The 25,436-nt window shown below is 47.6% G+C and overlaps 7 protein-coding genes and 1 non-coding gene across 8 annotated transcripts in view; 3 read left to right on the forward strand and 5 right to left on the reverse strand.

Moving 5' to 3' along the window:
* The window catches only part of Pmar_PMAR010060 (zinc finger protein DHHC domain containing protein, putative), a gene marked incomplete at both ends in the record, with an annotated part of 5,481 nt that extends 195 nt beyond the window's left edge, over positions 1–5,286 (forward strand). Inside the window, 18 exons of the mRNA XM_002788484.1 lie at positions 1–6; positions 101–168; positions 620–702; positions 752–852; positions 2,547–2,598; positions 2,642–2,719; positions 2,770–2,915; positions 3,072–3,213; positions 3,348–3,444; positions 3,572–3,631; positions 3,679–3,768; positions 3,814–3,916; positions 3,970–4,015; positions 4,309–4,411; positions 4,455–4,535; positions 4,921–4,983; positions 5,039–5,123; positions 5,173–5,286. Of these exons, the coding sequence (XP_002788530.1) occupies positions 1–6; positions 101–168; positions 620–702; positions 752–852; positions 2,547–2,598; positions 2,642–2,719; positions 2,770–2,915; positions 3,072–3,213; positions 3,348–3,444; positions 3,572–3,631; positions 3,679–3,768; positions 3,814–3,916; positions 3,970–4,015; positions 4,309–4,411; positions 4,455–4,535; positions 4,921–4,983; positions 5,039–5,123; positions 5,173–5,286 (1,518 nt within the window). The remainder of the gene's footprint in view (positions 7–100; positions 169–619; positions 703–751; positions 853–2,546; positions 2,599–2,641; positions 2,720–2,769; positions 2,916–3,071; positions 3,214–3,347; positions 3,445–3,571; positions 3,632–3,678; positions 3,769–3,813; positions 3,917–3,969; positions 4,016–4,308; positions 4,412–4,454; positions 4,536–4,920; positions 4,984–5,038; positions 5,124–5,172) is intronic.
* Pmar_PMAR010061 lies at positions 4,570–4,642 on the reverse strand. The gene has a single exon. It is a non-coding gene; the product is annotated as a tRNA-Thr (tRNA).
* A 541-nt stretch (positions 5,287–5,827) lies between the features above and the next one.
* Positions 5,828–8,146, reverse strand: Pmar_PMAR010062 (dual specificity protein phosphatase CDC14B, putative; the record flags this gene model as incomplete). The annotated part of the gene is made up of 5 exons (XM_002788485.1): positions 5,828–6,580; positions 6,630–6,778; positions 6,823–6,898; positions 6,944–7,408; positions 8,018–8,146. 5 exons carry the CDS (start codon positions 8,144–8,146, stop codon positions 5,828–5,830), a joined length of 1,572 nt encoding a protein of 523 aa, XP_002788531.1.
* A 69-nt stretch (positions 8,147–8,215) lies between these two features.
* Pmar_PMAR010063 (hypothetical protein) lies at positions 8,216–9,646 on the forward strand (the record flags this gene model as incomplete). The annotated part of the gene is made up of 8 exons (XM_002788486.1): positions 8,216–8,250; positions 8,296–8,396; positions 8,459–8,650; positions 8,896–9,053; positions 9,132–9,189; positions 9,238–9,404; positions 9,505–9,564; positions 9,617–9,646. 8 exons carry the CDS (start codon positions 8,216–8,218, stop codon positions 9,644–9,646), a joined length of 801 nt encoding a protein of 266 aa, XP_002788532.1.
* A 1,291-nt stretch (positions 9,647–10,937) lies between these two features.
* Pmar_PMAR010064 (hypothetical protein) lies at positions 10,938–11,984 on the reverse strand (the record flags this gene model as incomplete). Its single annotated transcript, XM_002788487.1, has 5 exons — positions 10,938–11,228; positions 11,271–11,425; positions 11,468–11,630; positions 11,702–11,808; positions 11,888–11,984. The coding sequence occupies 5 exons, from the start codon at positions 11,982–11,984 to the stop codon at positions 10,938–10,940; spliced, it is 813 nt and encodes a 270-aa protein (XP_002788533.1).
* A 1,249-nt stretch (positions 11,985–13,233) lies between these two features.
* Positions 13,234–15,225, reverse strand: Pmar_PMAR010065 (hypothetical protein; the record flags this gene model as incomplete). Its single annotated transcript, XM_002788488.1, has 1 exon — positions 13,234–15,225. The coding sequence occupies one exon, from the start codon at positions 15,223–15,225 to the stop codon at positions 13,234–13,236; it is 1,992 nt and encodes a 663-aa protein (XP_002788534.1).
* Positions 15,226–16,229: 1,004 nt separating this feature from the next.
* Pmar_PMAR010066 (Translation machinery-associated protein, putative) lies at positions 16,230–19,478 on the reverse strand (the record flags this gene model as incomplete). The annotated part of the gene is made up of 16 exons (XM_002788489.1): positions 16,230–16,343; positions 16,390–16,521; positions 16,850–16,947; positions 17,004–17,098; positions 17,146–17,259; positions 17,379–17,449; positions 17,494–17,579; positions 17,629–17,742; positions 17,924–18,060; positions 18,233–18,358; positions 18,415–18,500; positions 18,551–18,682; positions 18,759–18,835; positions 18,881–18,965; positions 19,122–19,337; positions 19,416–19,478. The coding sequence occupies 16 exons, from the start codon at positions 19,476–19,478 to the stop codon at positions 16,230–16,232; spliced, it is 1,746 nt and encodes a 581-aa protein (XP_002788535.1).
* Positions 19,479–23,267: 3,789 nt separating this feature from the next.
* Positions 23,268–24,958, forward strand: Pmar_PMAR010067 (hypothetical protein; the record flags this gene model as incomplete). Its single annotated transcript, XM_002788490.1, has 8 exons — positions 23,268–23,289; positions 23,362–23,481; positions 23,525–23,613; positions 24,082–24,197; positions 24,237–24,395; positions 24,443–24,610; positions 24,662–24,717; positions 24,807–24,958. 8 exons carry the CDS (start codon positions 23,268–23,270, stop codon positions 24,956–24,958), a joined length of 882 nt encoding a protein of 293 aa, XP_002788536.1.
* Between the last annotated feature and the right edge of the window lie 478 nt (positions 24,959–25,436).

Raw genomic sequence — 25,436 nt, forward strand, 5'->3', positions numbered from 1 at the left:
GGGAGGGTTATTGGCCTTCAGTCGCATTCGCTATATTCAACCTCATTTTCGTGAGCATCATCTCAACCATCCTTCGGTGCTTGATTCGGCCTCACTGTAGGTCCTCTCCATATGGTCCCATGTTGCGTGTATGCTGACGGACCCAGGAACGGTAGTAAGCTTGTTTCGGTGTTACGACTGCTTACTTTCGCGAACTCGCAAATGCATACGAAGTCGAAATAATGGCACTCGCAGAATATACTATGCGAATCCTGAATGGTAGCGGTATCCTTCATACTAAAATTTGAAATCCAATTGTCACCACATACACTCATCGTGCGATTGGGCCCGATTGGGGAAGATGCTACGGGAAGATGCTGATTGGAGAAGATTCGGGTCTATCACAGGTGCCGCTGAATAATAAAGGAGTGGAGGACTTGGAGGCGGGCAAGTGTGCTGGTGTTATTGAGATGGGCTCACGCGACATAGAGTAATGATTAATTTCTACCATAGTATCGCGAGGCCGTTCCGTCAGACATCGTTCGGCGAGTACAAGCCCAGCAACACAAACATTGTCGAATGTCAACGACAATGCTCAGGCGTGTCGAGATCCCCAGCACTGTTCGCTGGCTGACGGCAGCAGTTCCAGCGGAAATACGGCGCCTAAACGACGGTATTGTAAGCGATGTAACATCCCCAAACCTCCACGAGCACATCACTGCAGTAGGTCATTGGAGTCGACCCCTAGGGGCATGGAATCTTTTATATTCAGGCACGTGCAAAAGGTGCGTGCTGAAGATGGACCATCATTGTCCCTGGGTTAACAATTGTGTCGGAAAATGCAACCAAAAACACTTCATGCTGTTTCTACTGGTCGGTGGCGGTCACTTTCCAAGCTCGATTTTCCAACTCTTCTTAGTGTAGGAATGAATGTTCGTATTCCTCGGCTGAGTACAGAAGTTTCCTCACTAATTATAGGAGTTTACATACAAACTCGGGTGAAGCGTACGGAAACCAATGGGAATTTCCTCAAAATTTCCACGAATGTCACCTACACATGTAGTTGACTATGTGCATATTTCCCACACCGCTCTCTTTTCTCAGTATGTGGCAGCGCTCTGTGGCGTGTCGTTTCTCACCATCGTAGCCCGATTGCATCACTGTCGCAATAAAGAGCATTTTATACCGCCCTTGGGAAGAATCGGACCACCGGACCAAACGGAAAGGGCGACCGACGTGTGCATTATCGACGGACCCTTGATTGGTTTTGGAATTGTAATAACTCACTTGTTGTTTTTCTTTCATTTTTCCTCAGTTGACTTTCTTCTTCGCGTTGGTCTTCGGCCTTTTCACCGTCATCATGCTTTGCGACCAAGCTTCGGCGATAATGTAAAAGTGGGGAAAATCGTTCGACTCGCATCGGTGTTCAGTCACAATCAAACTGGAATCGAGCAGTTGCAGAATATAAGCGGCCCCACTCAAAGTTGGCGAGAGAACATAAAGGAAGTTTTCAAGGAGGGGACGGCGACTACTCGTGAGGGCCTCTGATCTTGCTAGCCACTAGGCTATTCACTTTGTATCAGGGCTTCCGACCTTCCTAGCGATGCTATTACCTCTACCGACCAATCGGAGTCGGGCTCCATCCAAGGGCCTCGAGTGATTGCTCGACACTATTTTGTATTCAACCGTATTATGCATCATTGTGTACCCTTAGGCTCTTCTGACAGCTTTTCTTGCCCGTTATGTGCTGTTGGTCAATTGGTGGGATCTCAAGGAACAGTACCAACTGATTAGACCTAACGTCTTAGGACTTCACCCATGATCGATGGGAATGTGCTACGACGTCGTCAAGTAAATCAACAGTTTCGGAATCGGTGTTGGAACATGTGTTCGCTTTCCTCAACTGAGCTCGGAATTTTCCTCACTTGTTATAGGGGTTCCTATACGAAGTGGGGTAGAAATGTATGGAAACCAATGAGAGTTCCCCGAAACCTCCTCAAAAATTTCATATCGTCGGCCACGCATGTAGTTGACCATGTGCATACTTTCCCACACTGTTCAGAAGTGATACAGCCTATTCTGTTGTAATACCAAAAACGAACTCTCTGGATTGAACATCTTCCTACCTTTTTACAGCAATAAGTGAAGCGAAAGAATGTCTCGATCAGCATTCATGCGGCCAGTTGAGTCGGCACAGTTCTGGCTTTGACCTATCCTTGTTTTCGATACGGTGTTGGCCTTAGTGATAAGGTAACGAGTCTTCATTCAATCAATTGCTTGGGAGAACAGGCCAGAGCTGTGACCGTCGAACATGACGTGTAAGGCGATGAGACAACTCCTGACAGTAGTTTAATACTCATTGAAGTGTTTCCAATGACATTCACCGTGTACGTTGTTGTTAATGAGGTGTGAATAAGTAAAGCTGAGTAACAATAGACTGGCAACCGCCACAGCTTCTATTCTCATTGTCTCCTATGCTCGATAAACCAGTGGGGGATAACTACACTCGCATGGTCACTGAGGTGAGCTCTTCGGGGTAGTCGGTGGCGAATGTCTTGTGGTACTAGGGCAAGATCCTGGCGGATCCGCTGACAAGAGGGGTGAGGCCAGCAGGGAAAAGTAGGGTCCAACCCCGCACTCGCTGGTCAGCTCGTGCCCCTAGGTATTGCGGTTTTCGATGATTCTGTCGAGCGCGACCTGCAGCCGGACATGTACTTTCCGGCGGCTCCTACTCCTACTGGTAGCGTCGGCGAGTCGTCCACTGTTGTGAGAGCCTCCTTTGCTGGCCAGAAGAAAAGAAGTACAGAAGAGACTACGAGCCTGGCAAGATGAATGTACATTGGGGAATGGTCGATTTGGAACGAGAGACGGACCCCAAGGATATCATTCACGGCATCAAGTCGCTTACCGGAGAAAACGCTGAGAAGACTATGAAAGTGAGGGAGTTCTTTTCGTGGTCTGAGCAGAGTTAATCTCAAGGGTCAAGCGAGGCCGTGCTTGTTAATGTTGCATTGTATCACTCATTGTTATTTCATTGAATTCGAGGAAGTGTGAAAGATAACGTATGTGTCTGTAGTATCATGCATTGGTAGGCCCAAGAGAGAGTGGGTGTTGAAGCTTACATGGACGAGTGTGCTGAGCAAGTGTATGCCTCTACCAAGCGGGAGCCTTTGGGGAAGGCCTATATACGGGGACACGAGTTGCCAGAAGTCACTAAGGCGATCTCGTTCAAGGGTGAGCTGATTCCACCATAGTATAAGCAATCGAATACTACTGGCTTTCGATGCTTCTGGATACTCGTTGTTGGTTCGTTCGGTTGGAGACCTCCGGGGGGTTTCTGGTCCGCTGTTCGTAGCTTGTTCTGGCAGGCTTTGGCTTCAAGCCCCCAGATTCGGAATTCAATGCCAAGGAGAGTATCTTCCCCGTTGATGTTGCTAGAGAGGAGACGCCTGCTGTACAGGAGAGGTAGCGATGCTTCGACGACTGGCGAGGCTGCTGGAGATGATGATTGTTGATAGCAGTCATGACTAGAATCCCGTGTATCCCTCCGTGCCGGGTTCCTCATGTTTGGTAGCAGCCTGTGTCCTGTCAGATACCGATTCACTCACAACGACTATCGGTGTGGGGAGATGATCAGTCGTGACTACGAATGGTGAATAAGGAATCTGCACACTCCTTGAGATGTTCGTTTTGTGGTAGGCCGGAAGAGACGGAGAATTCCTACTTCCGATTTGGGAAGACAGAGAAGGCTAAGCTGCCAGCTGGAGAAGGGGCGAAGCAGGCTTTGATGTACACTATTTCTTTGGTCCTTTTTGGCAGTTGCTCTGTTGTCAGTTGGAACCCCGCGAACGAGAAGACTAGAATAGTGGGCTTGCGGGCTGAGGCAGCGCGGGAGGTTCTCAATGAACCTCTTGGTGAGACAAAGAATCTCATGCAGGTGGGAGGAGCGAAGCCCTGCTATGACGGAGTGGTGTTTCTGTCTTCCTGTAGGGTCCGCTGCCTGTGCCCGAAGGATTCGTGTTTGGCGTTAAGTCTGGTGAGTATCTCCCGCGGTGGCTTCGTAATTCCGCTGTTCGTTGAGCGTTACTGATTCTGGTAAATTCCTGCCAGCATGGCCTCTCCCTAGCTGGGACAGTGTGGGGAAATTTGCTCATGGCCGACTTCATCTGTCGATGACGATGAAAAAACTCTCGTTCGTTTTTCGACCATTTCCACTTTGAGTAATATGTGATACATATTTCTATAATGCAGTTGAGGGTGACCCTTAGCTTAGCTAAGGAAACCAAACATATACTCCAACACTGCGCTGAGGTCTGCTCTGCTTTCTAGGCACTGTAAAAGCTAGCTCCACTGACAATATCACGGCAGCTGACTGCATACATTATAACGCTTCTAACGAAAAGGAAATTCTACCCGATGCGGACCTTGGAAAGTAGGTCCTGCATGAACGTTGGAGAGAGTCGCAACGGCATCAGATGTATGAAACGTGGCAAGCGGAACGTCACAGACGAACTCCGTCATTTCGGTCGCCCTAGCATCAGGACTGATATTCCGAAGTAAGCGGAAGACGCGTTATAGTGAATGTGAAAAAGCCTTCTGCCGGAGTTGAACCGACGACCTCCCGCTTACTAAGCGGGTGCTCTACCAACTAAGCTAAGAAGGCTTAGTATTTATGATCTCCTGTTTCTTCTCTTTCCATTAAGAGTTTCAGGCCTAAAGTAAGGAGCGTAGCCGACATACAGAACTATGGCGATGAGGTTGGTTGTGACAGCTTACTGCATCCTCAGAGGTACCCATCATAATCCGCCTCACGAAAAAAAGGCGCTCCCATAGCTAACTAATCCACTGCAGAAGAGAATAATTGAGATTAGCTGTGTCACGCCTGGCTAACGCATATGAAACTCTTCTTACCACTACAGTACACTTGTATCCCATCCTCAGATTCGAGTCAATGGGTGTCACAGATGAGCAGTTCTTACAGCGCAGATCCAAGGATGAATTGCGGTATCGTCGACGTTACTCGATGAATCGCGCAGACAAACCTCGTTCCCGTCCTCAGTTCGATCGTGCAGTTGGTATTGCCAACCAAGTATGCACCTGATAACGAGTCAAAGAACATCCTGTTCGAGAAGCTTTGGCCCGAGGTTAGCATCTTGCGTTGGAAAGAAAGGACATCCACACTACGTTGTTCAGGCCGTTGCCGTGTATGGGGATGAGGAGGAACTTGCCTCTCTGGACAGTTTCTTCTACGTCTTCACTCAACTGGTCGTAAAGCCTCGAATGAAGAAAGAGACGAGTATGGCCTGATACATCTTCTACCGTAACTCTGTGAGATCTTGAATAGTGCGGTTGTGCATTCAGGAAGTTTGGAAACGATCTTCGCTGAGTATCGCAAGGAATAGCAAGTTGATGATGCCACTATGAATAGCATTCATGGATCATGTTGTCCACTCGTGTTGGCGGTGTGCTCAGGTGTATGCTTGTGTTTTAGTCTGTTATATCCTGTACGGATATAACAACAGCGTATGAAGATGTGGCGATACGACTATGGGTCTGTACTCACTGATAACTACCACGTCGATCTCGTTCTTGATAAAGGGTGGAGTGTGACCGTGGCCTGCTCACCCGTGCCATTTTTAGGGAACATCAGAGTGTCGTTTCCAGTAATGGTTGGTACAATATTCGATACAGAGGTTTTCATTTCGAAGTATGAGCGACTGTTACCTCGTCCCTACTGTAAAGAAACACCACATTCCTTTCAATGTACAACCATCTCACAACCATCTCCTACATGATTCACAGACAGGTTCCCGAAGGAGTGGTAGGAACAAATCGGACATGCAAGAGCCTAGTATGAGCCAGCACTCAGCCGCAGCATTGCACTGATGCTGTTCTTGTTAGCACCGAGTCTCGTCATTTCCGTCTTCTGCTTAGCAGCCATAAGCCTCTCGCCTTGACCTATATCCACCTCATATCTATCAGGGTCGATCGTGGTCAATAACGTCGGCACCTTGTTGAGCTGCGGAGTTCGCATTCCATGCTCGACATCACATAAGAACTGTTGCTGATGGCCCAGAATAGATCCTGGGCGACAGATTCTGTTCCAACCGATCCATGCTCGAGCTCGAAACCCATATCGCTTCATAGCATAGAGACCAATGAGGCAGCCAGTACGGCCCAAGCCCGCTTTACAATGCACAGCTATCACACCAGATGGTATAGACTCGACAGCATTGAAGAAGTAACTCATTATGGATTGTGATGGGCAAGTCCCGTCGGGGAAGTAGAGGTCCATGTGGGCGAATCCTGCCGAAGTGAAGCGATTCCGATCATACAATTTATCGTTCAATCTGACGATGAGTTCAACACCCATCGACTTGAATACGGCGTGGAAATCCTCCGGTATGTGGGCCGGGAAACCACGATTATCCCTTCGTTCATTTTGAGGGCTCGAAAAGGCCAATATTTTTCCTGGTATTATCCAATTTAGATCGCCGTTCTGGAGACTGGCATAGTAGTTGTACTCATTGATATCGAACCTGCATGGATCGTACCAACCCAGCAGGTAAGCGTACTGTAGACCGCAGAGGCAGTCGAGAATCTAAAATGACCATCGTAACTCGACAAGGAGGTGGCTCAGCTTTCCTCACAGTGCAGGGATAAGGGCAGTCTCCTATCGAGGCATCTCTGAAAGGCATCACGCTTGGGTATCCACTTTCAACACGGTCCAGTGCCTCTGCTGGAGAGAGCTTATGGAAAAACATCAGATATGCAGAGACTAGGAGGACCGCATTCGGACCTGATCAAGCAGCAAGTCATTGAGTAACGCATCACGATCAATACGCTTCTCTGGGTGACTGCTGCAGTAGTGTACCACTGGTCTATCCTCACGAGCGCCGCTTTCGAGTAAAGATCTCAACTAACACCAAACAGATCGAACCAAGACAGTGATTTCTCCCCTCACTTCGAGTAGGTATGTTGTGATCTGTGCCAAGTTGAGCGGCCCGAAGTCCTTGTAAAACCTGTTATAGACGAGTTCGTTATCTATGTTCAGTAGTATAGGCTTCCTCCTCGCCGTGGGATCAGTGATAAGGGGACCGTCGAACACAGTAAAATAGAGCCGCTGTGGGATCAACTCCTTCACAGGCCAAGACGAGTAAAGACCGATTTGTCTTTTGACGTCTTCATCCGGCAACGAGAATTTGACATGCCTTTCTGCGGTTCGCTTGGGTTTCGCGCTTGAAGACAATGCGGAATGTGAAGGAAACAATGATGGTGGTGGAAGACTCATCCTAGCCTGCCAGTTCCGAACTTGCATTTCGGAGGGTCGCCCAGCAGATTTCCCATCATGGCCATAAGGTGGCGTTCGCCTTGTGGTAGGATCGTGTTGGGCGAGAATTATAGGCTTGAGAGCAGGTAGATGCAGTGGCTGCCGTGGAAGTCACAATGCGCACGAAACCACTTTGCGCACTGTTTCCCAGGGCGGCCCGAATTTCGAGCGGTATTTCGCGATAAAGTTTCTTTGGAATTACTGCACAGATGCTGCACAGAGTGATCTACCTCGTGAGAATTACCTTGCCTAGGAGCTGGTGCATGCACTCAAGCTAGGTGGGAATTCTGAAGCTACTGTGAAATTATCCACTTATTCAGCTGCCGAATTGAAACAGACTTGTTAAGCACCACCCCCCCCCGATATTCAACTGACTGACCTCAACAAGTAGAGAGCTGCTCTCCTTAGTCCACACCGACTATGCAACCGTCTGCTCCTGCATACTGGTGTGTACATTTCTGCGCGCTTTTAGCTTGCACCACTATATTCGTTCGTGCCATTTTCCTGGCCAGCTCTTGTCGTTCAGCGTTATGAAAACGAGATCGCGATGATTGTGTCATTCTATATATGAACAGTGACTGTCGCAGGCAGATACCGTAACTCTGTATAGTCTACAGTGTCTTCTTCCCCTCGACTCTGTATTTGGCTCAATTATCTGGCTGAATGTCTCTAATCAGCATTCCTGAGAATTCCTGTCCGGTTGCTTACTAATTCAACAACGCACAAAGCTGTGTCCCGAGCTAGCGCGACTTCTTTGAACGCAACTCGGTTGCAATCCAATTTGTGCCATCGTCCATAGTATCGGTCCAGTTTGTTTGCCACATCACTGTCGGTCATTTTATGTCGGGTAGTGCCACTCGGCGGGACTATGGGCTCCAGAAGTGCATAACATACTCTGTGCTAAGCATGTTGGGCTTCGGTATTACTAGCTACGTCATGGCGTAAGTAACCATACGACATGCGTATTAGAATGCTTATTACATTAGATTGGCTACTGCTATATTGGAAAGATCGATCGAGAAGTATTACTGGGTCGGCGCTGAATGGAAAATGATGGCAATAATTTGGCTTTCAGCGAGTCTTCCTGGTACGTGAATACTCCTGGCTGCCTCCTCTCGTGGTCCTGTAACTTCCACAATACTTTCTTAGGCGCGGTCTGTTATGTCTATCACTGGGTCAAGAACAAGCGTGTGGAATTCTTCTGGAGTGGTGACAGTGCTGGGCGAGACGATGGGATTACGGTGAAGACCAAAGTGCTATCGCTCTTGGGAGGGATCTTGTTGGGACTCTCCCTGACCCTGATGAAAAAAGCATTTGTTTTCACAAGCCCTGCTGAAAAAGGTAAGTAGCAACAACAGGTGTCTCGTGTGAATGCTGCGACGTTCAATGTGGTAGGTCCCGTGACAGCAATCTCAGGAGCTGCAATCATCGTTGTTAGCTTGTATGGGCACTTCGTTTTTGGCGAATTGCTCACGAAGAAGCATGTCTTTCTCATTGTCATGGTGGGCTTGCTAGTTTGACCGTATCTTGGATCTTCTCTTAATGCGTTTGTCAGATTCTCGTTGGTGTTGTGATATCATCCCTAGGATCAGGGAGTAGCGACGAAATCGTCACATCTGCTGTTGCGGCTACTGACTACAACCCATACGATGCCTTTTCTACGTTCATCCACAGAGAAAACGCTATCTTCACGCCACAGTCGTCTGTAGCGGATACTGACCATATACTGGGCTTTGCATTCGCAGTAAGAGCATCACGTATCTCATCAGTATCCATTTAGTATAGGCTGTGTTCGTAGCCGATCGTACTAGGACTCCCTCAGGTATTGGCAATGTTTTCTATGTCGGGCACAACGCTTTTGATACGCTACAGTGCCATAGGTAAGATAGGATGAAGTATCCCTGTTGTAGTATCTGTTCACATTTCAGGTAATGTATCGACCTGGAGTGGCTTTGCTTCGAGACAGTGCGTGTTGTCTGTGATGGCTCTAGTAGCTGGATTCGCGTTAGCAAAGAGTGATGATAACCAGGATTTGCCTGCTACAGTCCTACCCAATGAAGTTATTGGTTTGGCAGTCATTGCTGGTCTATCGCAGGTGGGTGTCCTTCGTGTCATCTCTCCGTTAGTTGAGGGTGAATGCGTTATAAGTTGAATATACGCTCCGCGTAGTCCCTCGTTATGGTCGGATTTTTCAGGCGCTAGCGATTTTTGCTCTGAACGCGGCTTTGCTGTATCCTTCTACGAGTCTTGTCAACGTGATTGCCTCCTCCCAGTCCGTAGTTGTGCTCTTTCTCAATCTTGCTATAGATGGTTTGCTCCCATGCCTGTCTCAATTGATTGGTATGTCTATTCTTCTCACTGGTGTTATCTTAAGTTCGTTGTTGCCACCGTCGATGCCACAGGATGGGGTTGATTGCAGGAAAGAGGCGTTCCGAGTGGAGAACCTCTCTACTCGAGAGAGTTTGTTAGATCATAGCAGCAGTCTTGTGTAATTGATAATTTCTAAGCATGTCTAATTATGGTTTTCATTTTGAAGGATTTGTAGTCTGAGTATGTCTAACATTGTTTTTTCTCAATAATCATTTTTTATAATAACTCGCTCTAAGACGTCGAGTCAGCGTGTATAGACCATGGGAGCTCCAGCTCGCGGTCTACTATTACTGTAATCATCATTTCTCTAGCGACTAAAGCAGACCCAGGATTCCTCACTTCTCATCGACGATTTGTTATGTCCTGGACTAGCTGCTATTCGTTACGGCATGAACGTCGGAGCTAGCCGTTCTATGAAGAAACCGCTCAAACGCTATTTTCACATTTTGAGGTTTCTTGTCCGGACTGATATTTGTTGTCGAGTTTTGGGTAACTATATTGAAAATATTGAGTCTGGATGAAAACACATGGCCTATGCAGACTCGTACGCGGTGAAGACGGAATGTGGCTATAGTGTGTGTATGTGAGTCAAAAATACAACACCGTCGCCATCTTAGGCTCGAGAGCGATGTGCTAGCAACTCAATTTAGCGTTATTTCAGTTAGCCAGAACATTGCCACAAGAAACAGGAGTCTCCTTCATTTTCACCGCATAGTTTTTATTGTAGTATGCGTGAATAAGATTGGGCTTAAGCTTGATTTTTCCAGGTTGGGGAAGTCACTTCATGAGTGATCGATAGATGAATTTGTAAAACGTATGGATCTGTGTCAATGGGATGCGATACGAAGGAGCATCTTTCTATGTCCTCAACCGACTTGGGGTTTACAAGTGCCTTTTCTCGTATGACTTTTCATCGATTGTGAACCCTCTAGTTGTACGTAAGCTGCAGTAAGGAAAGGTAAACTATGTATTGACTCAACCGCTTCGGATCTCCGGAGACATAACAATTACAACATTCTCAGAAAGTGATGAAACTTTTGTTGGCAGTCAAATGGAAACATATTGGTTGAGGATATGGTTAGAAGCAACAACGGATGAAATTGAGACAAGTTCGACTGGAACCCATCTCGATTAGAAGCGTTTAATATGTGGAGAATATCATAGCACGAACTAGATAACAGCAGACCCTAGAAGATGTTTAGAAAGTAAGCATGACGTCGTTACTCGTAAGTTACAAGTCGTAACACCCTTGCTGTAGTCAAACCAGCATCACTCGCTCAGCGAGGAGGGAGTTTGCCAGATCGCGAGGACCACAATTCATCACGTCCTCTTTGCTTGAGGGCTGTAGTCCTTTAGGAGGTATGAGAGCACTCAAGAACACAGCAATAAGGATGATAGCCATGCCGATCGATTGTGTGGCTCTCGGAACTAAACCATCGATAAAGAAGTTCAACAACAACACAATTATAGGGTTAGCCGAACATATGACTTTCACCAAGCTGGTCATTGGATACGCCAACGCTTCGTTCATGAAGAAGATACCAGTCGACTGACACGACAACTCCTAACATGCTGCTACATCGTACCCTACCTGGGAGAGGCCCGCGACCATGGTAGTGACCAGAGCAAATCCAGTAACACGCAAAGTTGTTTGGCCTCTAGCGATCAAAACCATACATAGGGAGATCGCAACACAGGTCTGCGACAGTAGCAGAGCCGAAAAACCACTGCGTGTAGCGACGTTACCTGACAAAGGAGAGCTACTTTACAGCTGCGGCTCGATCTCACCGATAGAGTTGTATCTCATCAGCAGTGTCAATGCTGATATACCAATCATAGCCAATATCGCGAACAGTGGTCCGATGAAAGAGTGAGAGCCACTAGACGATGCATTGCCAGGAGCCAGCGCGACGTAGGTTCCGAAAGTTGAAATGGTCATTCCTGCGACCACCTGAAGAGAGCATAATCAGCGATAAGAGACCACCGAGGTAGCGTCACGCTACGAGGCTCTACTGGAATTACCATCATTAGAAGGATTGTGTGAACTCGATCGAGTCGTTCATGGAAGACAAAGTGGCCGTACAAACTCACAGTAACAACTGTTGAACTAACTATAGCAGCAACAGGACCTGAAGCGGGTGATAACGCCAGGTAACCGCTAGCGAACGTATTTAATGGTGGTCTCTAGAAGGCTCTGGGATGCCGTACCTTTGTCAGCTGGAGGGGACAGAGTGAAAGCTTGATTAACAAGAGTAGAGGACATCGCGAGGATGAATCCCCCAGAGAGAGCCAAAATCTTGGTCATCGTAGTGACAGGGCCACTGCGAAGCGACTTGCTCCAGATTAACTCCAAGCGGCCGCAGACAACCCCGTGAGAGACGTAACATGCTAGACCTGCAGTAAATCAAATTACGAAATAATTTCGTCGAAATTGGAGACGACCATTAGAAGTCCACAGAGGCGTTAGGAACCAGAGCTACAGTCTATGTGATAGACTCCTAGTGTTTCTCAGTTCACCTGGTAGGCCAGCGACTAGCCACATGATCACCAACATTTGCCACTGTGCTGTCCGCACATACTCAGGTTCAACTTGACGATTAATGAGGCCACCAGTGTAACTACGGTAGTCGATCATGAACAGACCCGACCGAGCCAAACGGTGGAAAACTCAGTTACAAACACAGTCTTGGGTAACAAGGGCCCGCGAGATCAATCAAGACCCCTAGGGCGAGGGAGAATACGAGATGACTATGGTTAGGCGATCCGAGACGTACCCGAGACAGTAGTTGAAAAGTCCGTAGCCCATCATGGCAATGATAGAAAATCCGATGCACTTAGGCAGGCACCGCTCTCGCTCAGACTTTTCGCCATGTGAGAGATGCATAGGGTGAATAACTAGTAGCTTGGGAGAGTTTCCAGAACGGAATGTCAGAGGACGGCTGACCTAGCGTTGTTGTGTCCTATCAGTAACCTTTGAGTTATTCTGTGACGGAATTTGCGTCTCCTGGTGACGCCCGACAAAATGGTGACGTCGGACGAGATGGTGACATCTGGTCAATGAAATGTGTGTGTCAGTTCAAGGTCCACTGCCGGCTTGCTTGGCCTTGATGCCGATGTGCTAGCCATTCGATGAGCTCTGGGTTGCGTTATTCATTTAGCACAAACATCGCCACGGCGAGCAGAAGGAGCAGACTATACCGTCTCACACCCTCTTCGCAGGATACACTCTTCATCACAGGGATGTGTCCACCGACCGAGACACTAGCACTGTCGCAGCGGACAACAGCGGAAGGACCCAGCTGGTCCACCATCAAACTTGTACTGTCAACCCCTTAGCGTTCAAAGGAATAACACACTATTCGTTGGAATCGTTCAGACTCTCAAGAGGTTGTGCGAGGATGGTCAGCTTTTGATGATGTAGATCGGCATCTTGCAGGGTACCAATACAGTTCTTCTGTGCGACTCCCATAGTGTTCCTTTTTCTAATTTACAAGTATCGACTGAGCTCATAGGAAGAAACAATACGATACCATAAACCAATACATACAGTGTACTCAATCAAAGAGGCTTGGCCCAAGGGCACCATCATCAGGTACACCCCGAATATGGGCGTCTAGGGCGAGGAGTGTATATGCATCCAATGCAGCATAGTTCTTCTGGCTCTCCGATAAAGGCCTGTCAGCCCATTCACTGCATTGCTCAGTTTTGTCTAGGTAAGCCCCTAGCTGACCAGCAACGTGCCTTTGGAGACTCCCGCGTTTGTCTACTTGGACGTCTATAACACCGCATTCCTTCAACTGCGGTATCCGTTCTAAGTCAGCAGAAATGCTGAAACCAAGAACCCTACGGACGCGACGAAGCGTTGAGAAGAGAGTCGACGACTGCCTGATCTCGGGCACCAACATGTCGATGAGATACACTGTGTCCTCCGAGGCGACTTGGAAAAGGGCTGCCCCCGGCCCAGAGCTCCACTCAACGTCAATGCCAATGGTGCGGTACTGTGATATATCCCTCACACAATCGTCAAACTCCATCTCAGAGGACACCCATTTGACAGGAACCTCCGATGATAACGTCACTAAGGGCATTTCTCCCCGAACGATTGGCTCCAAATGAGTTGGACTGTGATGGGATGCTATACGCAAATTCGCTCCTTTCACAGGGTTCCACAACTGTGCTTGATCTGGCCTCTCTTGGGCAGCCTTCATATGAGCATCGCTGTTACATTGTTGACATAACAGTCTGAGCCCAGCAATGTAAGCTGTGTCTTCACCTCTAGCCGCAACATAACGTTCCACTGCTTTCTCAATAGAGACCTTGCTGGGTTCAACATCAAAACACCGACATACTTTTTGAATGACCATCGGAGAGACAGAGTCATCATCCAGACACTTGTTGATAGTGACTAGAAGGCTTCGTCCTGTAGTGCATCGCCATCCGTGTTTCCTCAGACCCTCGACAGCCTCTAGGATAGCATGGACCTCCTCCTGACCCAAATCGTTCACTTCCAAGCACAGTTTCAGCACGATATCGCTCACAGCTTGAGAACCCTCCTCGCACATCAACTCGTTGAGGTCGAACATTATCGCTGTACGCAGTCTCTGCGACTGAGCCCGACCAAGACCGCGACCAGATTTCTTCGGGGGGTGTCGAGCAATACACGCAGTACGCCAGGCACTAATCGAGCAAATCCACTGTTGGATGTCCTTGCGGTCGATCAAGTCGATCAGAGGGTCTTCAGGCTTCTTCAGCTTTGGCGGGGCCTTGGGTTGATCACACATGCGAACATCCTGTAGGTCAATGCCCTTCACTGCCTCGAATATAGAGTCTACTCTACCACTCTTCCGCAAGATCTCATACAGGGACTCCTGGAATGCGGCACAGCTCCTCGTCTCAACATGACAACAGTCTTCTGACTCGGACGACGATACGTCCCTTTCGACCACCCATTTTGTAGGCAAGATGAAACCACGGCTGACTTCAACATATCTACCCTCATTATCATCATCAGGCATACATACTGCTACCATCACAGGGCGCTTGGAGCTCGCCTCAGTGAAGGCATGAATTGACTTGATTATTCCCTCCAGACCGACCAAAGGGACGGGTTCAATGCCGATAGTCTCATCTCCCACCAACTCAGTGCCATCATCGGAGCCAACGCTAGGGGACATCCAGTACCGTTTGTGGGTGATCATAGCAAACTTGGTATTGTCGCCATAGTAGTTGAGAATGTCCCCGAGGACCTCTTCAGAGTCCTGTTGAACCCACCAGCCCTTGGGATGGTCCTGGCCCAGTAACTCGTACTTGGGGGTCTTGGACCGCGATAAGTTCCGGAAAACTTTCCAAGAGTAAAAGACACACCCTCGAAGGAGCCACATGTGCTCCACATCACCACCACACTTCTCGTCCAACCACTGCTTGACAATGGGATGCTCAGCAATCGACAGCTTTCGACGGGTCTCTACGATTCGCCATGCTAGACTCTCGTACAGGAAAGGGCCGCTGAAGCGAGTGGCCAAGACGTCGGTCTCCTTAGGGGACATGGTCACGCTGAAGTGAATAGAAGCCTCCAGGTGAAATCGCTCAGGGATGTTGTCATCATCATAGGAAGTCTTGTTGCGCACTACTAAGAATTTCAAGCTTGTGAGTTCACCATGATTCTCATCGCTGAGGACCCCCTGTCGACACCAGACGTTCTTAGCGTTGACCACAGGGTTGTGTTCCAGCAAGTACTGCAGTAGACAGGTAAAATAGTGACCGAGTCTGTGTGACGTTTTCTGCGACTGTATATATTCCCTCAGCTCTTCAGGGTCATCATCAAGCATCGCAAACCAATCTTGAGACCTTCGAACGACAAAGTCCAACTGAGAGGCTCCCCAAGTGGGGACGTTAGTGGCCCTCTTGGAGCCCTCAGAGAGCAGATGATGCGAACTGCATACCCAGTGGAGGTCTCGAACCAGCTTATGGCGGTATGAAGTTATGGGCCGCAGCGATTCACCATTCGAGGAGGTCTCCGTTGAGGACATCGTCGAGGAATCAGATGAGTCGTCGGGCATATCACAGAAACAACAGACAGTATTTCTGAAATCCTTATTCTGCCAAAAAGTTTTAGTTGATATTTTCATCATTTTTCCCGGTAAATTACCGGAAAATAATGAAAAATAAACCCAGAGACAGTGTGAGACTATGCTCATGCACATGGTCAACTATACGTGTCGATGACAATATGCAAAATTTGAGAAAATTTCGGGAGACTGCTGTTGATTTCTGAACACTCCTACTCAAATTTGTATATAAACCCCTTTAATTAGTGAGGAAACTCCTGAGCTCAGCTGAGGGAAGCGGACATATATTCCTCCAACACTGTATAGGAAACTCCTGAGCTCAGCTGAGGGAAGCGGACATATATTCCTCCAACACTGTATAGGAAACTCCTGAGCTCAGCTGAGGAAAGCGAACATATATTCGATCAACACTGCCCAGAGACAAGACGAAGGGTGAAAACAACTGCTTAACATCATCGTCAGAAACACTCTGAAGAATCTCATCAATGCTTTCGACGATTAGGCCTTGTTCGATCGATAATCTCCACCCTATCTCGAGGGACACCAACAGCCTCGACCAGGAACTGCATCACAGACTGTGCTACATTGCCTTGGACCTGACCAAGCACTCCTTCTTTGCATACCATCCCCTGGCCAACTCACCATCACAGTGTTAGGACCAAGAACAGGGTCGTCTCGAACTGCGGCACTCGAAGCGTTGTGCTTAGCCAATGCCTTAGCAAACTCGGACAGTTTCAGGTGGTACTTATCAACTCCCCCTATGAGGGTTAACGTCTAAAGAAACAACATCGCTCTTCAACAGTGGTGGAGGAATATATGTTCTCTTTCCTCAGCTGAGATCAGGAGTTTCCTCACTAATCAGAGGAGTTTATAAAAGTGTGCGAAAACTAACAATAATGTTCAAACATTTCCTCAGAACTTCCACATTGTCACCAACAAATGTACTTCAACAAGTGCATATTTTCCCCCACAGAATATACAAGTTTCCACACGAATTCAAATGTTCAGAAACCAACAACGGTGAAAAATTCTTCACAGTTTTGATATTGTCACCAATACATGCAGCTGACCAAGTGCACATTTTCCCGACATATATCTTCACCTTGTTGCCCGACACCTTATCAGTGACCCTGATAGTGATCCTGGGCGCTGGCCCATATTTCAATAGGTCGATAACATCAGCTGATGAGAGCTCATCCCCTGAGAGCAACGAGTAGACCCAACAGGACCAGTCCAGACCGGCCCTCCCCCCTCACCCTCCGATGGTATGATTGCAGTGTAGAGCTCCAGGCCTTTACTCTCGAATGCTTTACCAATTTCTGCCTTGGAAAGCATCGTATCAGGCTGAATTCTAAGCCGCGGATTGACGGCGACTAAAAGTGCCCTTCTACTGTTTACTTCTTTCCTCCTTTACTGAGGGCGCTCGCAATGAGATTATCAACACATATGCTCGATCGGTTTCCCGAGGCACCGACAACCTCCTCATGGGAACTCTCTAGACCCTTTATGTATCTAAGACGCTCTACATGTGACGAATTTTATTACTTTTTTGACATTTTTTTGTGATAAAGTGTCCAGAACGGAAAAAAGGAACATGTCCCCTGGTTTCGAAAGTGGATTCGGAAACTTACTTCTGGAAATAGAATCTGCATTGCTTGGCATCTAGGAAGTCGTGCTTGCCCAGAACCCTCCCCATAGAGGCCTGGAAACTGCCACATCTGGTGAGTTCAGTTGAAACGCTCCTACCTCTAGAACGGGTTTCCACACTTGATGCGGTTTGTACATGCTAATAACTCTTACTCGTAGGTCTGACTCGATCGAGGACTTCAATGCTAATTCAAAGAGCTCTTGATAAAAACGACTCCACACTACTACTTCTACCTTCCACTGAAGTGGCCGGCTTAGTTCGAGGAGCTGACTTAGCCGTTTTCGCTGTAATGGCGTGTGTTTGGAGCTCCTCCTTGCCTTGACTGATGCTTGTAATAATAACATCACCTGCTCAGGAAAAAGCGCTACCTTTCCTTAGCTGAGCTCGGGAGTTTCCTCACTCGTTATTCAGGTTCACACGCGAATGCGGATAGAAGTGTACGAGAACGATTAAGAATTTCTCAGCATTTTTCCAAAAATTTTCAAAAAGTCACCAACACACGTAGTTGACCATAATTATATCCCCCACCTCTCCTGTCCTTCATTTTGAGTATCCCCTCCTTTTCCAGCTCCTTCAAGAGCTTACCAACTTTCCGCCAACTCGTCCTCTTGATATCCACCCGAATCTGCGACTCGTCTTTAAGCTCAGGCCCGAGCTCTTCCAACCTAGAACAGCATCCTTGCCCCCCAGAATGACCAGGCGGGATTCCCTGGTCAGTGTTGGAGGAATATATGTTCGCCCTCCTCAGCTAAGCTCAGGAATTTCCCAAATTTCCTCAGAATTTTTGTATTGTAGTTGATTATGTGCATATTTTCGCAAACTGTCCGTGGACACTACCGTGAGATGAGCTCCGGGCGCTTCCGTAGATTCGCACAAGATTTCTGCGCATCAGAATAGAGAACAGCTGCCTGTATAGGTAGCGAAGTCTTATCAGCGTTGGCTAACACTTCAATAACGGCGTATCTTGAGGATGCTCCAGTAAGATACAGAATAGGCCCAACATGCGTACACGAGCTCACCTAACCAACTCGTCGTATTGTGCCAGACTCATTGGCTCGCTCTCCGTCATCACAATTTCGGGTGTTTGCTGACACTCACTCGGTGCCTAGCATACGAGTAACCAACATAGTGGTATCGCCATATCACAAAGCCCACCTCAGGAGAGGTAGTTTCTGCCTCCTCTCCTCCCAGATTATTCTCTACTGGCGGCTGGCCCTCAGCAGGAGGAGGCATCAAGCGCCCTTTAGGGCCCATTTGGAAGATTTGGTCACCAACACTGTGGATGACCTAAGGCAACAACTTGATAGGGAAAGTCTTACTCTCGAGACTAAGACAGAAGTATTCAAGTTTTCCCCCTCATCACCTCAACAGCCTTGCCGACTACTCCCATAGGAGCACTCTCAGCCGCATTCAACTGAGTGCTGCTCAACACTGATCGCCCTATAGGAAGCACTGGTGTACTATTGATGAAAACTACGTCCTTACCGATAGCCACGTAAGGGCCATTATCATCAACTCTAACAGCACATACCACACCAGCATCGAAAGGCTCTTGGCTTTCCACCCTATTCTAAGCACACTCACATGGTGATCATCATTACGTTGCGACTATACTACCACTCCAGGTAGCATTAGGTCAGCTCCTCTTGCTAGAAACCGCACCACATTTTCTGATATCTGAATACACTCTTGTCAAGCACTTCCCTATACACAGCGTTCTCCCTACTATATAGCGGACTGTTGTCAATCCCTGTGTACGATTGAGCCCGAATACTGTAGGGTATAGCAAGGTCGAGCCATGCAGTTTGAACAGGACGGGGATGTTGCCCTCAACGATATAGATAGTGGTCTTGCTTTCCAAGGAGAGCTCCGAGACCGGCCCAGTCCCCAACAGGGAAGAGGTAGATGCCTCTGGGTACTGCCCAAGGATCTCCGCGATAAGCTGAGCAGGACAACACGATTAGTCCACAAGATACTCCACCCCTGCGCACTATGAAGATTTCCGCTACCCTAGTAGCACCTTCTTTTTATCTTTTCCCCCGAGCCTCGTTTCTCTCGTATGTCCCAAGGGCTTGCGAAACATTGGGAATCAGTGAAACAAATATAAAACTACAATTCACTCAACTATGCTGAAAGCCTTCTTCGACGAAACGACATTCCATCCTTTGGTGCACCTATCAAGAGTTACCAATGGTGTGGTATAACTTCTTGAACCCGGTTTCCTCGTGTAGCGATGCACACCCTACTCACCACTTGAAAACGCAACAAGTATAAAATCAAAACGCAGACCACCATGGCAAGTGAAAGATAAAATAAAATATCAGAGACACCATGACCACCTCGTTCCAGCGGAGGCAAATCCAGGTACCTCCAAGCTTCTAATGATGGAGGTGCTCACTATGAATAATGCCTGGATTCCTATATCTCGAACCGGTCAACTATTGGTCAACTATAGACTTACTCATCCCGATGGCATCGCTTCGAGCTGGGGGGAGGAGAGCGATGCCCGAAGGGGAACCATCATGCCGAGGATTTGGGAATGGCGCGGTATGAGTACACCATCAATGGCCGATCTAACATAGTGGAAACGCCAAACCGCTGATACACTTTTTACTCCCATCGTGAGGGCGCGGCACTCGCTGAGGAACTCTCTGAATATAAAGTGACCATGTACACTGACGATTGTTACTGTTCAACAGAGAAGGGAACTCCCTGGACTGAACACGAACTTCATCAGAGGAGATAAGGAGATGCCTGTCACCGTCATCGGACGGTGAAGGGAATACGAGGATCTTCCTCATCAACCACATAGACATTCCCAAGCAAAGCCCTTTTATCAGATGTATTCAACAGACTTATCGCTATTAAACGCTAGCATGTTTCACAACTTACCGAGCGGATAAACACCTAGCGAATCGCTAGTAGCGATAAACAACGGTTCAAAATGAGAAATGTAATAAGGAAATTCCGAGTGAACTGATAATTACAAAACGCTTTTATGAAGACTTCCATTTTGAACGGTATTCATTGAATCAGGAAAACTACTGCTACGAAAGATTCCCCTCACTTTCCACGTGATGGTAAGCATCTTCAATGCAGGGCCGATAGCATAAGAGCCACCCTAGATAGCGGGAACGACTCTACGAGAAATGAGGACCTCGCTGAGCAAATCGCTAGTAGGCGATAAGACGATTAGTGACGCCGATAAAAAACATCGCGATAAAGGAGTACAAAACAAACATCCCAGTGGTGATTTTCACTCCTCTTGAGCGGCTCAAGTTGAGCCTACTTTAAAGAAGAGCTTCCTAAGGTTTGAGAACCTCTTAAAAGAAGGGACTCAAAAACCTCAACAGATTTCATAATTTCGGATTTCTTTTAGGAGCATTTCTTGAACCTCAACAAAGCTCCTAGCAGTTTTTGAGGGCTCATTTTGATTTACGTACCCAGGATTCGGACCCACGACCTACACCGTGTAGGCTACACGGCGCGGCTTATTGAAACTTCCAATTTGAAACATCCGTCTACGAGTGTTTCGTCAATGAGCGTATTTGTACACCTAAACTCATCCACGTCACTTTCGTCCAGCTCTATTCGTTCATCTCTATTTCATCTATGATCTTCTCGGTCAATTCTTTCCTTCCACGCCGTTCCATCCATTCATGCTCTCATAACGATCGTTTCCTCCAAAACACCTCATCCATTACTTTTCGTACACTTGCGATTTATTTCATCCATCCGTGAATCGTACCCACGAGCCTCGGCGAGAAGCCACCAAATCACATGCGTGTCCACGACGAAACGCATGCCACGAAATTCGTCGCATTAATATTTGGCTTGAATCACCAATACAATAATATCACCAACTTTCACGTCTCGATCAAAGCGACGAGCTCTAAGGAGCGTATTTTTTTCTTAGGCAAATTCACCATGAACCATGAAGTTTGAATCATTTCCAAGAGAAAACTCAGTGGTTCTGTTGTGTTGCCTAAGCCTTAGGCCCTAAGGAATCTGCACGGTTCGCGGGGGTGATTATTTCGCTCGCCATGATATATCAGTAACCGTTCCGTATATCCTGTTAAAGTTTCAGCTCAAAACTCTCATTCGTTAACGAGAAACACCGATTTTTTGAATTTGCCTAAGAAAAAAATACGCTCCTTAACACTGCACTCTGTCAGCTGTGGTCTATTTTGTGCGAGCTTGTTCTATCATTCTGGAGGTTTTCCATCCAGAATGGGAAACCTCCCATCAGGTCGTTATAGTCGGGTTATTAATAGGCGTATCGCTTCTGATCGGCACGGTTTTTTTCACAACGTTCCCAGTGTATACGAAAGCATAATATAACTAGCGATAAACAACGGCTTGAGATGGGCGATGATAATTAGGGGAAGATTTTTTGAGTAAACCGACAATTACACAACGGCTTTAGGAGAACTTCCGAACGAACTGATACTCGAAGTGTCAAGAAACTACTGCAACAAGGGGACTCCACTTCTCATATGATAGTAATAGCATGAGAGTCATTCTAGATAATGAAAGCACTGAAATAGCGAGAAATGAAAACTTCGCTGACCAAGTCGCTAGTACGCGATAGGATAATTAGTGGCACTGAAGTCTTCAGTCTTCAGTCTGAAGATAACCATCGCGATGAAATAATACACAACAAATATCCCATTGGTGGCTTTCACTCCTCGTGAGAAGAGCGGTTATTATGAGGGACTATTAAGAAGACTCCACTAGTGAGCTAATCAGAGTGAGAGTCGCAATACTAACATCCCGTTGATCAGTCGATCAGCACCTCGAACTAATCACACAAAGCATAGCTTTGCAACATCCAACATCAAAAGCATAACAACAACATCATGCGACATGTACGCGACAGTAGTATCAGCAGTGTTGACCCCATGAGCATCAACGGCCTGCACGACACTGTGGTACAATCTTGAACAAGTTTGCCATCACCAAGCATATATCCTTGTAGGCGTGAGCGTTCCATTGGTAGCGTAGTTGCCTCCATATGAGTTTCGCTCCGTGAGAGCATATATTCTCCTCATTCACCGTCGGCTCTACTCCATAGAAGGCATACACTCCCATGGGGTCCGGAATGTTCGAGGCGAATTGGTGTAGTACTCCGTTGACTTCACAGCCAGTGGCGATCCGGTTCTCACTGAGAGAAAACGTTGAGAGATCCACGACAAACCGCGTGGTTGCTTACAAATAATATTTGATGTTGTCACAATGAACAATCTTCGTAAAAGTCTCATTCTTGGCCTGGAAGGTTAACAGAAAACTACCTTCCTGGTTGACCACAAAGCAAGTGTCCGTTGAAGCGTCGTATGGGAAAACTTTGACGTTAGGGGGTAGCGGTGGAAGAGAACCAGCCTGGAGAGGTGCAAAGTCAACCACGCCCTCTCCTTGAGCCAAGAGCCGCAAGGCTGGCGTCAGTGGAAGTAGCAGCATGAATATTGAGAGCGTCAAGGACATAGTGACCAAGAATTGGAATGTGCCTATACATCACTATTAAGTCAGCGAAAATTGGGATTATTGTATGGTTCAGATGGAGGGAGGTATAATCCTTACCTACGAAAGTAAGCCCTTAGATGAACGAGTGGATAAGATTCCCGCTTCTACATCAGAATCGCGGAAGGATGTACTTCAAAACTTCGAAACATCTCGTTACACGTGGAAATTGGACTTCAAGGCGCGCGCGTAATTTTGTGGCGCGTGATTGTATTCTTTTGGCTAGGCACTGCTTAGCAAATGCATCTTCATGCTGTGCGCACCCTATTACGTCAGCCTCACATCGGGAGTAGTAGCACGGGGGATTGCCGCCCGGCTGTGGCGGTACTTCTGTGCTGAACCAGCAACAGCAGCAATGGAACACTCCGAGCGCCTAGGTAGCTGGACCCCTTCTTATTGGATGACCTTTCGGGATCGCTGGCGAAGTCGTTACTGCTCAACTCGCTCAGATGCCGTCACGGTGGAGCGCTCTCCAGTAACTATCAACACCGACCAAGACGTACGAGCCACTTTCGGAAGTGTATCCACATTCTATGATCTCGGGTCGACCCCCCAGGGCAACTGGGAAGGTACTGTCTAAATGGGCACAGTACTTCCGAGAGGCATCTGTAGGGTCGGACGGGACGCCTCTATCAGCGCATTTAGCTGCCGGTCGGGGCTTCAGGATACCCGATGAGGACCTCACTGCTCTGGTGGAAAAGGTAAGGGCTACTGGGCTGTACAGGGTGATCGAAACCAAGGGCCCAGCCCTCGAAATTTCTCAGCCTAGGTGAATAGGTGCGTGAATTTTTACTAGGCCTAGGCCTAGGTGAATTTTTTCTCGAGCTCTCGAAGAGCTCTTTCCAATGGACATATCGTCGTGGCTTGTCGAGCTGGAATTAATTCAACTTCAAAATGGCGCCTGAGTTTGTCCGTATGGGAAAATATATAGTCAACCACGTGTTTCGGTAACAATATTTCTGAGGAAATTTAAAATTTCAAACTTTGGGAAATGCGCATTGGTTTCTGTGCACTTTTACCCGAATTCCTGCGTAATTTCCTATAATGATTAAGGGAAACAAACATACATTTCAACTTGGAAGTTTGTCTGATATTCTCTTGCGCTGAGAAATTTCGAGGGGCGGGCCCTTCGTTTCGGATTACCTAGTAGATGGAGAGCCCTTGGGTAGGTGATATCATCCCATTCGACGGAGCGTGAGCGGCACATGTCTTTGGGTCATTGCTTGGGCGCGGCTATTGAATCTGATAGGGAGGGAAGTATCACGAGGATTTTCAGCACACTAGGGTGAGTGTAATTCTCATAGCACAGTGTTATAACCCACAGATCCACTCCGCCCCGTCACCCTACGCTCGCCTCTCTGTTGCTGGTCTACCTTCTGACCCGTTCCTCACCTCTAGAGTACAAGGGACTCCTAGAGGCATCAGCTGCTTGTGCTGGTGACAGGGAGGATGAGCTCACTACTGTTGATGCATATCGGATTCGGTAGTATATCTGAACTTGTTTGGTCCTACCCTGAGGTTGGTCTATAGCCTGGCAACATTAGTATCACCTTTGGCTACTGAGCTTCTGGATGACACTGACAATGCTCATTCCATGAGTCTGTCTTTTGTCAATTTCATCAACCATATTGTGCGCGGTAGTGCTCAGGCAAGTCGAGAGGCAGCAAAGAGAGAAAGGATAGAAGGTGGTTGGCGAGAGTAGGTGGTGATTGTGGTGCTTCGCTCCGCTAAGTGATGGTGGATTTTTAGTATTTATGACATTTCTGAGCTCATCGGGAAGCCCCAGTTGTATCCCCCTGATGCCAGTGAGAATGCTCAGTGGGGATTCTATACGGGAACAGCACCGAGTAGTGAGCAATTCGTATTCTGAATTTTATGGCGCGCGACAATTCAGATCGCGAGTTCACGGATGTTGGTTCGTTGTTTTTCCCTGTGGTCGATCCGATCGAGAAAGTAGTCTATGAGGCCAATGACGGCTTCCATTATGTGAATGATAAGGTGATGCTCTTGGTTATGTTCTCGGTGATGGAGTCACTGTTAGACTGAGTCTCGGTGGGTCCACCGACTCCGACATAAAGTGGCTGAGAAGAATGGGTACACTGTAAAGATGTCACCTCTCGCTGACTGGCGCTTAAGGCCTGGGATAAGAGAAGAAAAAGAGGAGCCCTGATATGGCACGTGTGCATGTGTGGTTGTTTTTGCCCGGTTTCTGGAAGGGATACCGGCGTTGAGTTTACCACAGTGGTTAGCTAGGCGTCGAGGATCCAGCACTGGATGCACCCGAGCGTAGACTTGAGTCATTCGAGTAGGAGACGAGACAGTGGTATTTCCGTGGCCATTCAGACTCCAGTGCTCAATACCTTCTGTGAGATGCACGAGGAAGAGGCCGCCTGATGAGATGATATTCATAGAAGTTCTTCCGACAATTGATGGTTCTAATTCGTCGAAAACAACTACGCAATGGAGATAATACACTTCATAAGGTTCTCACGAATAGTCCTCTTAATTGTCCCTCAACTTCGCT

This window comes from Perkinsus marinus (assembly GCF_000006405.1).
Source record: "Perkinsus marinus ATCC 50983 genomic scaffold scf_1104296927884, whole genome shotgun sequence".
NCBI classification, from domain to species: Eukaryota; Perkinsozoa; order Perkinsida; family Perkinsidae; genus Perkinsus; species Perkinsus marinus.